The 12,742-nt window shown below is 32.6% G+C and overlaps 1 protein-coding gene across 1 annotated transcript; it reads right to left on the bottom strand.

Moving 5' to 3' along the window:
• Positions 1-1,015: 1,015 nt before the first annotated feature.
• Positions 1,016-12,739, bottom strand: LOC135840693 (dynein axonemal heavy chain 3-like). The gene is made up of 20 exons (XM_065357339.1): positions 12,606-12,739; positions 12,341-12,542; positions 12,102-12,260; positions 8,178-8,326; positions 7,836-8,072; positions 7,575-7,766; positions 7,306-7,467; positions 7,104-7,231; positions 6,868-7,021; positions 6,572-6,778; positions 4,328-4,535; positions 3,988-4,238; positions 3,373-3,521; positions 3,120-3,282; positions 2,848-3,024; positions 2,332-2,540; positions 1,854-2,064; positions 1,676-1,714; positions 1,320-1,433; positions 1,016-1,209 (listed from the first exon to the last, which is right to left on the bottom strand). Exons 1-20 carry the CDS (start codon positions 12,723-12,725, stop codon positions 1,051-1,053), a joined length of 3,390 nt encoding a protein of 1,129 aa, XP_065213411.1. The 5' UTR covers positions 12,726-12,739; the 3' UTR covers positions 1,016-1,050.
• Positions 12,740-12,742: the final 3 nt, after the last annotated feature.

Raw genomic sequence — 12,742 nt, 5'->3', positions numbered from 1 at the left:
AATATCAATAAAAATGATGATATCAAGTTGAAAGTAGGTAGTAAAAAAAAAACTTAAGAATCAATAAAAATACGATATATTTATCACTGCAAATTTAAGAAAATGTTTTGGAAACAAGTTCGAAGTATGAAAAAAATTTAAAAGCATAAAATTCTTCAAAAATCACTAGGGACTGATAAAATGTTCAAAAAAAAACAACTGGTAAAATTGTTTCAAAAATTGCATAAAAGTCACCAAAACATACCCAAAAAAGTTTTTAAAAAACATTAAATTCATTAAAAACTACAAAAAAAATTATGAAATTTCATCAGGAGAAATTTAGTACAAACATCGTGAAAACATGTTAAAAATAATAGATAGGTAGGTAGGTAGGTACGTTTAAAAAAATCCATCAAAATAATTTAAATGTTACCTAAAATTAGCAAAATTTGGCAAAATTATTGCATAAAATACATAGTTATTTCGTTTGAATTTTAATTTTAGCAGAAAATTACGAAAACCTATGTTGAAACTTGTTGAAATAAAGAGCTTAGAATTTGAGTGACATTTTGCAAAAGAAGTACATACGTAATTCTAGTACCTATTGCCAGGAAAATTACGAATCATGAAAACTGTAAAATTAGGTAGTAAAATAGGCATTAAAATAACTGAAAACTGCTAAAAAACGGGTGGGATTTTCGTAAACTTGAGATGAACTTGACAACAATTGTTTGAAACATCGTTCAAAGTAAGTTGATAGTTGATACAGACCTATACCTGAAGCATCTCAAAATTTCACTAAAATGTTGCAAAAATCATGAGTAATGTCGTCTAATGAATACTGATTGCTATGAATATCGAATCACGAATCAAATAGGTACCTAACTCAAATACATACTTATGTAAGTAGGTACCTAACAGCATTTTTTATCCCAATCTCATCGTGACTCGTATCGAATTATGAATGATTTGAATAGTGCCCAACCCATGTCCTCGAACTCTCGAAGGATCAGAATTTTTATAAATACACAATGAATTGAAAAGTAGAAATTAAATTTTATTGAAGAAAATTTATAATACGAGCAATTTAACACCACGTTGAGTTAAAACGATTGGATCTTCTAAACATGGCAGACTCATTGAAATGATATAATTTTCTAGTAGATAATCCCCCGTTGCATTGGTCCAATACATTGGGCATTTGTACAAGTTTTCAGATTCTTTTTTTGGCTGTGGAAAGAGATAGGTAAGTATTAGAAGATAAACAAACTGTAATGAATCAAGATCGATTAGGTAATGCTCTTTATATTATAAATATTCATCGATAAAAGTGAACGTACCTTGGATTTTGGCTCGATCCAGATTATTGGAAGAACTTGGAAGTATTTTTCTTCATCAATGTAGTCTAATTTCATTTCATTCGCATTCCAAATGCTGCCCAGCAGAAGTAATCCCTGTCAAGGACATTCAAAGTTCAGATTATTAATCTAAAGCCGAATTAGCCGAATAATTAATAATTGTATTTCAATTCATACGTTTAACGTTATTTCAAAATTCAATTAAATAAATTTTTAAAAATAAAAAATTATAATTTTCGTTACTAATATGGTCACACTGAACAAGTGATTTGTTATTTTTTTATGTGACGTCATTATACACCCCTTATCTTTTCTTTTTCTTGTTTTCACTTTCTTACCTGAACGAAAATTCCGAATTTACTTCCTTTCTTTTGTTCCTGTTTCAATAAAAAGTGAACTATTAAAATATCTTGATTAATTAACAAACGAAAGTTCAACTGTTCTCGTTATATACCAAGTTAGGTGTGAATTAACCCTTCGTTTTCAACGTGAACGTTTATCAAACACGTAAGTTACCTGTTGATAGTTTCGCCATTCGTCTTCTGATAACGTGGTATCGTAAAATTTTGTAACTTGACAATATAACTCCGTATCTTCAATGCAGATATCTCGGTACGAAGAATAATTGTATAAAATACTGGTGAAGAATGCACGAACGTTGAAAAGTCCTGGAAGCCAGACGACGTCAGGGATTCCATAATGGATCCATTTGTTTATAAATATCAATCTGGAAAAAGGAAAAATCAGAATTCTTTCGACTCATTTCATCGGTAGGTAAGTTAAATGTTCAGTATTATAATGAACTTATGGCATTATTTAGTATGTACTTGAACGGTTTAGATCATTCCACCATTACGAGGAAGATAACTTACTAGTTCCATTGATTGATGATCATCTGTGTAGGTTAGGGTATTGTGCTTTCCCAAATACGAATCAATCTAACCAGTGGATGTTGAATATACATTGATTGTTTACCTATTCAGAATTTACGTACCTTCGGTTCAAATTGACGATGTACTGCAGCAACGATAAAGACGTAGGATACGACGCTTGAGCCCATGTTTGAGGTAATTGGTTGTTTTGTAAAATTACAAACATCTTTCGATACTCTTCGGTTATTGGGAGTTTTCCAAAAATCACATCTTTCAGTCGATTCAACGATTGGAAAATATAATCGAGTAGACGTAAATACAGCTTTATTTCCTGTAAGGAAAACGTGTATTTCGGTCGAGTTATATTGTATGGCATGTACAGGGTGCTCAGAAATATCGAGTACCCCAAAGAAAGTTTTTCGTTAAAAAATATAGGTTGGCAACGTGAAATAGATGCATATGATTGGTGGAATGTTATCTCTCCAGTCCAACAACCAATCACGTGCTATCATTATTATCATTCACTGTGACCAACCAAAGTATTTTAGTGAAAAACTTTTTTAGGGGTACTCGATATTTCTGGGCACCCTGTACTTGAAGATTATCCGCTACCATACCACGTGGTGTTGCAAATTTACCTGTTTGAGAAATATATTCAAGATATCTTTACCGGAAGAAAGTTTAGCCTTATCGAAACCTGTGTAAAATTGCTCCAGTACCGTTAAAATATCATTAATCAAATTCAGCACGGTGCTTTCATCGATGATCGACGAATTATCTAGGTTAAAGTATAATTTCCTGACCATCTTCCATAACTAATTAAATATGAAAAAGAACGAGGTTTTCAAAATCGCAGTTCGGGGGTTTTATTAGAAATAAAATGAGCGTACTATGTGTTTGTGTAACTTACATTAACAAAAGTCCATCCTCGTTTCAGACCGGAGCAGTAATATAATTGAAAATACTCGCGTAGATTTGTCTTCTTCATCGACTGAGCGTATCTCAAACAACCATTAAACGATACGTCCTCCGGCGCTGGAAATGATTTGCTGCACACGCTTACAGACGTCGGTCTGTAACAATTTATGCAGATTATCTAACGGTTCGTATTTCGCGTAGGTAATTATAGCCGTGCTGTATAGCGATGCCGATAACGTATTCACCTAGAAAAATTCTCAATTTTTAAGCTTTCAATCACTTTTGATAATATTAATCGTTCTTCGGTGTCCGGTAAATGAGCGCAATAGTTGCACTCGTTGCTCAAGTACCTGAATCCGGCGATGAATTCTTGTTCGTTGGATGTAAAGAGAATCTGTAATGTAAACTGAGATAAATGAATGGACGTTTTTATGTGGGGGTTTCGAGTAAATATGAGTGAATTTTTAGAGTTGAACTAAAAATTTGTCGAATTGTCAATGACCTGCTCTCCTGCAAATCAGGCTTAAGTGAATTGGATTGAACCATAGATCAGGTTCTGGTCATGCTCAGGACTCTATTCAAGTATACATTCGTGTATATTTCTCGAAATCGTATTTGGTGATTTTTTAGACACACTGTTGATAGAATGGAAATTTGTTGAGCTTGGTATTGCAAGCTTTTCCACCAAGGTAGCCATCGCTATCGAAAACGTTTCGTTATCTGCTGAGCCTACTTAGTGGTAAAGAAGTTGACGTTGATGAATAGGTACCTAGACCTACTACCTAGCTACTTATCGTGAGAATTGAAGAGTTATCTAATAAGTATTATAAAATAATTGTATCTTTAACTCTTAAACGTACCTCTACAAGTGAAGTCATCGTATGTAAATTGCTTTTTGTTATAGAACAATATTGATTTCCACGGAACAAGCCAGTTTTCCACAGAAGCTTCAACATGGAATGACAAAAGTACACGAAGAACAAGATGAATTGCCAATTCTTCACCGTCTTTTTACTCTCGAGTAAGTGAGGTGACATTAATGACGTATATGTGTAAAGGTGATGGATATTACTGCCTAAATCGAACGCTTCTTTCATCATTATTTTGATTCCTGTAATTCGAAAGAATTAGCTTCATCTGAAGTCTACGTACTTATATACTTGATTTTGAAAAAAATGAATTTGGAAAATTCTTCATTACCTTTTGATGAAACATCAGGTGGGAATTCGTTGAAAGGAAATGTTACGATCCATAATCTGAATTGAGGGTTGATTGATTTGCTGTTGGATATGTGATTGTTTAAGAATTCCAGATAATTGGAGGATTTTCTGAGCAAGTGACAGTTCTGAATTACTATCCAGGTGCCTTTGGTTAGTGCTTCGTTCACTGAATTCAATAATGAGGGTATCTGATTGGGAAAAATATGTTATCTAATGAATGTATCGTGATGGAATTTTAAAAATGGGGAGGGGGTAATAGAGACCCAAAAATTTGGTTAAAAGTGAAAAAAAAACTCGAATATCACGTAGTTGGGGGGGGGGCGCATAAGGATCAATTGCACACCCTGCCGATCCTCTGGGACAACTTTTTTCTTAAAACGGAGTCCTTTGTAAGGAGCATTTCTAGTGTTTGTCCTAAAAAAAAATGAACACGACTCTACTCATAAAATGGCGGCCATTTTGATTGACTGGTCAGCCGAAATAGCAGATTTTGCGATCCAACATAGGACTTGCACGATATTTTTAAAGCCTTACAAAAGTAGATCGACAGAACAGGCAAACATTTATCATATGACAAAATTTCAAGTGCTTAAGTGCCTTTTTTGATTTTTGGTGAATTTTTGAAAATCAAAAGGCCAAAAATTAAGGAAAAAATCAAAATCTTACCAAATTAACCTAGAAAGCTGAAATTTGGAATATACCCTATTTTCGACCTGCCAAATCGATTGGAATTTGTTTCAGGCCGTTTAGAGTAGTTCTGGAGCGTCCACCAGATTTTTGAAACTTGAAATTCCCTCAAAATTTTATCAAATGGAGTTGGAAAGACGAAATTCATTCTGCAAACTAATTTCAATACGCTACGAAGTCGACTGCAGGTGGATTTCAAGTCGTTTTGGAGTCTCCAGCGACTTGGAAAATTACTGGAGCCTCTAGTAGATTTATGAAACGTGAAATTTTCATAAAATTTCATCGACTGGAGATGAAAAGCGGAAATTTACTCTGCACTCCAATTTTAACACCCTCTGAAGACGACTTCAGGTGGGTTTAAGTCATTTTGGAGCCTCCAGTAGATTTTTGAAACTTGAAATTTTCACAAAATTTCATCAAATGAAGATAGAAAGCGAAAATATACTCTGCACTCCAATTTTAACGACTTCAGGTGGATTTCAAGTCGTTTTGGAGTCTCCAGCGACTTTTTGAAAATTACTGGAGCCTCCAGTAGATTTCTGAAACTTGAAATTTTCACAAAATTTTATCAACTGGAGTTGGAAAGACGAAATTCATTCTGCAAACTAATTTCAAAACGCTACGAAGTCGACTGTAGGTGGATTTCAAGTCTTTTTGAAGTCTCCAGCGACTTTTTAAAAATTACTGGAGCCTCCAATAGATTTCTGAAACTTGAAATTTTCACAAAATTTCATCAAATGGGAAATGAAAAGCGGAAATTTACTCTGCAATCCAATTTTAGTACTCTCTGAAGACGACTTCAGGTGGGTTCAAGTCATTCTGGAGCCTCCAGCGACTTTTTGAAAATTCCTGGAGTCTCCAGCAAAAGGAGTCGAATAAAAAAAACACGTTGATATTTGTGTTCAACTCTCTCAAAAGCGTAAATAAATCATATTATGTCACACGAACTTTTTTTTTCAATTTTGAAAAGAAATTTGAGGACTAAGGAGGGCGTTGGAGGGGTCAAATCAAAAAAGTAGTCACTCGTTATTTGAGTTTTTGTTTACGATTTGGCCTTGGCCAAAGTTTTGGTGTTCCATCCCCTCCCCTTTTGATTTTCTAAATTCCATCACGAAAAGTGCATATTTGTAAATTATAAAAATGTACCCTTCTATTTGAATTTTTTTTGGTTGGAATTTTCAAATTATTGTTCCGAAAGGCAAACTTTTGAAAATTGAGTTGTCAAACGAAAGCTCGACCTTGAAGTTTTGACATTTTTTTCAAATTTTTTTGAAATAATTTTCAATTGTCTTCAAATATTGTAATAAACAGATTCTCCTAAAGTTGCTCCAGTCCCGAGCGATGGGATTCCAAATTTAGGCATTATGGCGAGGAATTTAAACCGTGTCTTACTGCTTCAAGAAGACGTTCAAAATTTTAAAAAATTCACAATTATTTTTTTGAAATCAACTTTTTTGAAGTACTGTTTATTTGTATTACACCGAAAGCGCATTAATAATATCAAATTATTTAATTCTGAAGGATTTTCTATACCCACCTGTGTTTCGATAAATGGCACACAATTCATGATATCTTCTTCTAGACCCATTTCTGTCGCTAAATGTTGTATATCTATCAATGGATCGACATCTATGTCCGTTAATCCACAAATAATAGGCAGTTTAACGCTGGTGTTGTGATAGATTTCATACAAATTTAGTTGCGAAGGTTCCTCATCGTGTATGAATACGTTTCTAATTAATTTCTACGACAAAAAAAAACATCCCAATTATTTTATAATTTTCCATTTCACTAATTAAAGTACTTGGCTCATTTTGGGAAAGCATTGGTTACTTTGATGTTAGAAATGAAGTGTTCTGTGCCTAAAGAATCCAATAGGTTGTGGTCCAATACACTGCAACTTGTCAGATGATTTAATAATGTTTTGATTTCACTATAAGCTAGATCATAATCGCATTCTAAATGTTCCAGTATCAGAATTTTATCGCTGCGAAAGTAAAAATCCGAAAATTATAACTTAAGTACATACCATATGATTGAAAAAAAAATGTTAAAAATTAATTGCTTACTCGATGTTATTAAAAGTAGAAGGAATGCTCCAAGTGATCCTCTCATTGGCACGTTTACCTATAATAGGAAGTTGACTTACGCACAAACTGGGAGATAAATTCTCAATCATTGTTTTCTTGATAGATTCCTTTACTCGTATAACAAATGGCGAAATAATACAAAGAATACACAACAGGCATTAATTAATCAGTCAAAACTCACTTGTACTGGTTTCATCTGTAACGCTAAAACGAATACTGCCGGTAGCATATCTTTTTTCTCCAGGCACATGTCTATTTCACGATATAAATCACAAGTGAAACGTTTATTAACAAAATTTATACGTTGTTCCATGACTTGCGATTTAGGGCTCTTTTTCACCGCCTAAATGAGTACATAGACATACGAGTACGTAGTAGGTACTTAGAAGATAATTGTAATAGCTTTTAATTTACTCGATAATTCATAATAGTAAAATAGCTCGTACGTACTTGTTGGAATAAACAAATGAACCAGTGGACGGAGAAGCAATACAAAGCATTCATCTGTTGAAGGTTTTGTATACCGAAGTACATGCTGGTTACTTGTTTGCAAATGATTTTATACAACTTGTACGCCTCTTTTAAGTTCTCTTCGGCGGCCAAAGAATGTTTTTGTTTTTCTCGTATTTGTTCCAGTAAGTTCTGCATCAGTTCGAGTTTTCTATGATCAAAATTAGTCAAGTGCCTACCTTGCGAAGGTGGTTTACCTACCTTGGAATCGTTTAATGTCTGTAGTGCTGTCTCATCTTCTAAGATGTTGCCTATTGACGAGGATAATACGTTCAATATTTTGTCTTCGGTTTGGTAAAGCGTTCTACTGTCTTCGGCGCATTGGAGTAGTAAATTGTTGTTTTGTTCTTCCAAATCGGGAGCGTCCACCGATATAACCACTCTTAAGAGACAGTTTTCTAAACCCTCCGATGTCATTTCGAAATTTATTATGGTTACCTGAAATCAAATTCATAATATATTGATTGAATGAGATAAAAATGAATGAACCTGTATAGCATTGCAGTAGGTAGATTTGTAATGTAAGCATGTAACGTGACGTACTGTGTTGTTTATATCAGGAGTGAAAATTGGTTTAGGTTTAGAACATGTGACGTATACTTTGAAATCTGAGTTCAGTGGAACATTCTCTTTGTTTAACCTCAGATATGTAACATCTTCTTCCTTGAATGTATTGAAATGAATCAATGAAACTGAAAAGAACAGAAAGTTGAATACTTTTATTGTGGATTATTTGGATTCATCAAGATAGTTCAGGCCTTTCAAGTCTGAACCCCCAAAAATTAACTCATGGATAAATTTTTAGTTTCAAAATTTATGAACTTTCACTACTTACTACTTACTCGTATTAGGAACTGTACAGATTTTTTTTCAAGTTTTCAAAAATCTGATATAATTTCAAGAACTCATCACCATGATGAGAATCGATATTTTAAAAATTTTGGGCATTCCCCCTCGCCCATTGCTCGAGCTCAAACATGTAACATACCAACTCATGTCAAAACTACGATGCAGTTCACCAATAATTATCAAATTCCTGGTTATTTATTAAAAATCCCATGTAACTGAAAAATCGTTTTTGGCTCTGGAGCTCCCCCCATCCCCTATTTGGACTTGGAGAAACAAAACAACTTGGCTCGTCATATATATACTGTGGCACATTGCAAAAAAAGGGTCTCAAAACATCTCCTCCCTTTTCCCCCTCTTCTCATCATTTGAATTTACAAAACTTTTTTATTGTGAGAAATTGGTGTTGTACTGTGGGATTTTGTAAAAATAATTAGTTTGAAAAGTTCATCAAACTTTCACAAAATTACTGAAAGTATAACTAGCTAAGTACATACAAAAGTTCAAAATCACACCAAAAGTATTTTTTCTACTTTTTTAGTGAACTGGAACTAATAAAAAAATTCCCATGTACACATCCTGAATTTTTCAATTTTTTTTCAAGGTTCACCAAACTTCCACATAATTGCTAAAAAATACTGGTAAAGTACATATGTAAAAAGTACACATTAAAGTTCAAAATCACACACCAAATAATTTTTTCTCTTTGTTTATTTTCTAATAGAAAATGTCCATGGTACAAAATTACAACTCACAAGTAAATTACAATTAATTATGTACTTGCAAGTTGCAATTTACCTAAAAACTACCAATAATTTGCTAGTCATTTATCAAATTCATCACTAATTTAATTCATATCACAATTATCAGTTACCTATTTACCATAATTACCCATAATTTACAATATATTATCCATAATTTACCACTATCCGTAATTTACCATAACTATATGTAATTTATCTAACATACCTGAAATTTACCAATATTACCAATAGGTAATTTACTTACCAAGAGCGATATCAAAAATCACAAGTGAAAGTTTACCATAATTTACCATAATTACCCATGATTTACTATAATTACCCGTAATTTACCATGATTACCCTAACTACCATAATTGCCAATAATTACACTAATATACCGTAAAATTACCAGTGATTTACCATAATTATTTGTAATTTACCATAACTATCCACAATTTATCTAAATTACCTGTAGGCTGTAATTTATCTAATTTAGATGCAATTTACCAAATATGTATTACCAGTAGGTAATTTACTTACCTAGAGCTATATCAAAAATTACAAGTAAAAGTATACGCGTAATTTATCATAATTACCCGTAATTTACGATAATTACCTGTAATTTACCATAATTACCCTAACTTACCATAATTACCCTAACTTACCATAATTACCCTAACTTACCATAATTACCCCAACTTACCATAATCACCCTAACTTACCATAATTACCAATAATTACTCCGATTTACCATAATTACTCATAATTTACCATTACCATAATTACCCCCTCTATTTTACTGTAATTACCCGTAATTTACCATAATTACCCTAACTTACCATAATTACTCCGATTTACCATAATTACTCATAATTTACCATTACCATAATTACCCCCCCCCCCCATTTTACTGTAATTACCCGTAATTTACCATAATTACTCTAACTTACCATACTTACTAATGATTACTCCAATTTACCATAATTACTCATAATTTACCATTGCTATAATTACCCCCTCCCCCCATTTTACAGTAATTACCCGTAATTCACCATAATTATTCGTAAATTACCGTAACTATCCTTAATTTACCTAAATTATTTGTCATTTATCTAATTTACCTGCAATTTACCAATATTACCAGTAGGTAATTTACTTACCAAGGGCTATTTCATAAATTACAAGTGAAATTTTACCCGTAATTTACCATAAATACCCATGATTTACTATAATTACCCTAACTTATTGTAATTACCCATAATTTACCATTACCATAATTACCCCCAATTCACTGTAATTACCCGTGATTTACCATGATTATTCGTAATTTACCTAAATTACCTGTAATTTATCTAATTTACATGCAATTTACTAAATATGTATTACCAGTAGGTAATTTACTTACCAAGAGCTATATCAAAAATTACAAGTGAAAGTTTACCCGTAATTTATTATAACTATCCGTAATTTACCATAATTATCCATAATTTACTTGAATTACTTGTAATTCATCTAATTTACCCGCAATTTACCAAATATTAGCAGTAAGTAATTCACTTACCAAGAGCTATATCAACAATTACAAGTGAAAGTTTACCCGTAATTCACCATAATTATCAGTAATTTACCATAATTACTCGTAATTTACCATAATTACTCGTAATTTACCATAATTACTCGTAATTTACCATAATTACTCGTAATTTACCATAATTACTCGTAATTTACCATAATTACCCTAAGTAACCATAATTACCTGTAATTTACCATAATTGCCATAATTTACCATAATTTCCCTAATTTACCATAATTACCCTAAATTACCATAATTACCTGCAATTTACCTATATTACCAATACGTAGGTAAGTTACAGGGTGCCCAGAAATATCGAGCACCCCTAAAAAAGTTTTCTACTAAAATACTTTGGTTGGTCACAGTGAATAATAATATAATAATAATGATAGCACATGATTGGTTGTTGGACTGGAGAGATAACATTCCACCAATCATATGCATCCATTTCACGTTGCCAACCTATATTTTTAATGAAAAACTTTCTTTGGGGTGCTCGATATTTCTGGGCACCCTGTACCTACTTACCATTCCTTACCTGCTTTTATTTTTGTTGAAAATCCATGATATCGAGTGACGTGACATATCGTTTGATAGGTTTTTAGGGATGCTACGCCCGAATATCAACTTTATATTTTAATTTTTATTTTATTTTATTTTTATTTTATTTTACAATTGACCCTTCCAACCCCTGCTGTAGATACTCCCATTTCGTCCTCCATGTGAAAAAAATAATGATGTCATGTGATATAGGTATACTGTATATTTATTACGTTTTTTGAGGTGCTGAATCTGAATACGTAATCAGTTTTTTAATTTGAGCCTTCCAATCCCCACCACTGGTACCTTAATTAATTTTGAAGATTTACAAAACATTATCAATGCTGTGTGACATATGGTTTGTTAGGTTATAATATCCGAATTTTGATGTGACATACTGACATAAAGCTTGCTAGATTTTTAAATACGCTGTCTTTGAGTTGAATCTGAATTAAAATTTAATTTCATGATCCGATCTTTCCAGCCCCTAGCACTTTTTGTAAAATTTTTTCCAAACTAGAAATTCAATTCTTTCGCATAATTTATGATCATGCACAATTAATTAATTACTTATTATAAGCCCTCTCTCCTTATCACCAACAACTAAAAAAGAAGATAACTCTAGCTCAATTCAAAATGATTTCCTGGTTCTCATTGGAAGCGTCAAATGCAGCATATTTTTTTCGAATAAGTTGCTATTTGTAGGTATAATTTACCATGAGTCGAAAATCAAACCTCACTGACAGTTTCTTTTCTCATACTCACCTATAACATCGTCTAATTTTTCAGGAATATCTTGCAACAGCACAGGCTGACCATTCGTTATTGCTTTTTTCAAATTGTCAACGTAATCTTGATCAGTAATTTTGACGATTTGCAGATCGTTTTTACTTTCCACATATTGGATGTAATTTCTACCTTGTCCTGTTAATAATGAATAGAACAGGGTGATCTTATGTTAGGTAAATATTATACGAGGACATTTGCCTCGAATTTTTTATTACCTTGAGGGTCAATGATAACAGGAAGGTAGATGGTTTTAGAGATGATGGTATAATTATCAACCGAAGCAGCATCTGTGGATAATTTGGCCATGTTCCAAAACCGGATATCGTCCGAGTCGATGAAATTCGTCGAAAATGTGTATTCTGGTGATAACGGAAGTTGCATCTCTTTGCATTGATTGCACCATTCTTTAATTATTTGCTATACCAAAAAAAAAAAATCAAAACATTGGGTTTCATATTAAAAAAAATCAGTTTTACTAACTTTTCTAAACTCGGATGAAAAATATGATAGATATGTTATAAATGCAGATGATAGGAAAATATCGCCGACTGATCGAACAAGAGCTTTATCCAATTCAGTTTCTAATTCAAACCATCTCATTTTTTCATAGCTTAGGC

Source organism: Planococcus citri, chromosome 3, assembly GCF_950023065.1.
Source record: "Planococcus citri chromosome 3, ihPlaCitr1.1, whole genome shotgun sequence".
Classification (NCBI taxonomy): domain Eukaryota; kingdom Metazoa; phylum Arthropoda; class Insecta; order Hemiptera; family Pseudococcidae; genus Planococcus; species Planococcus citri.
This window is presented reverse-complemented; position numbering and strand designations above follow the sequence as displayed.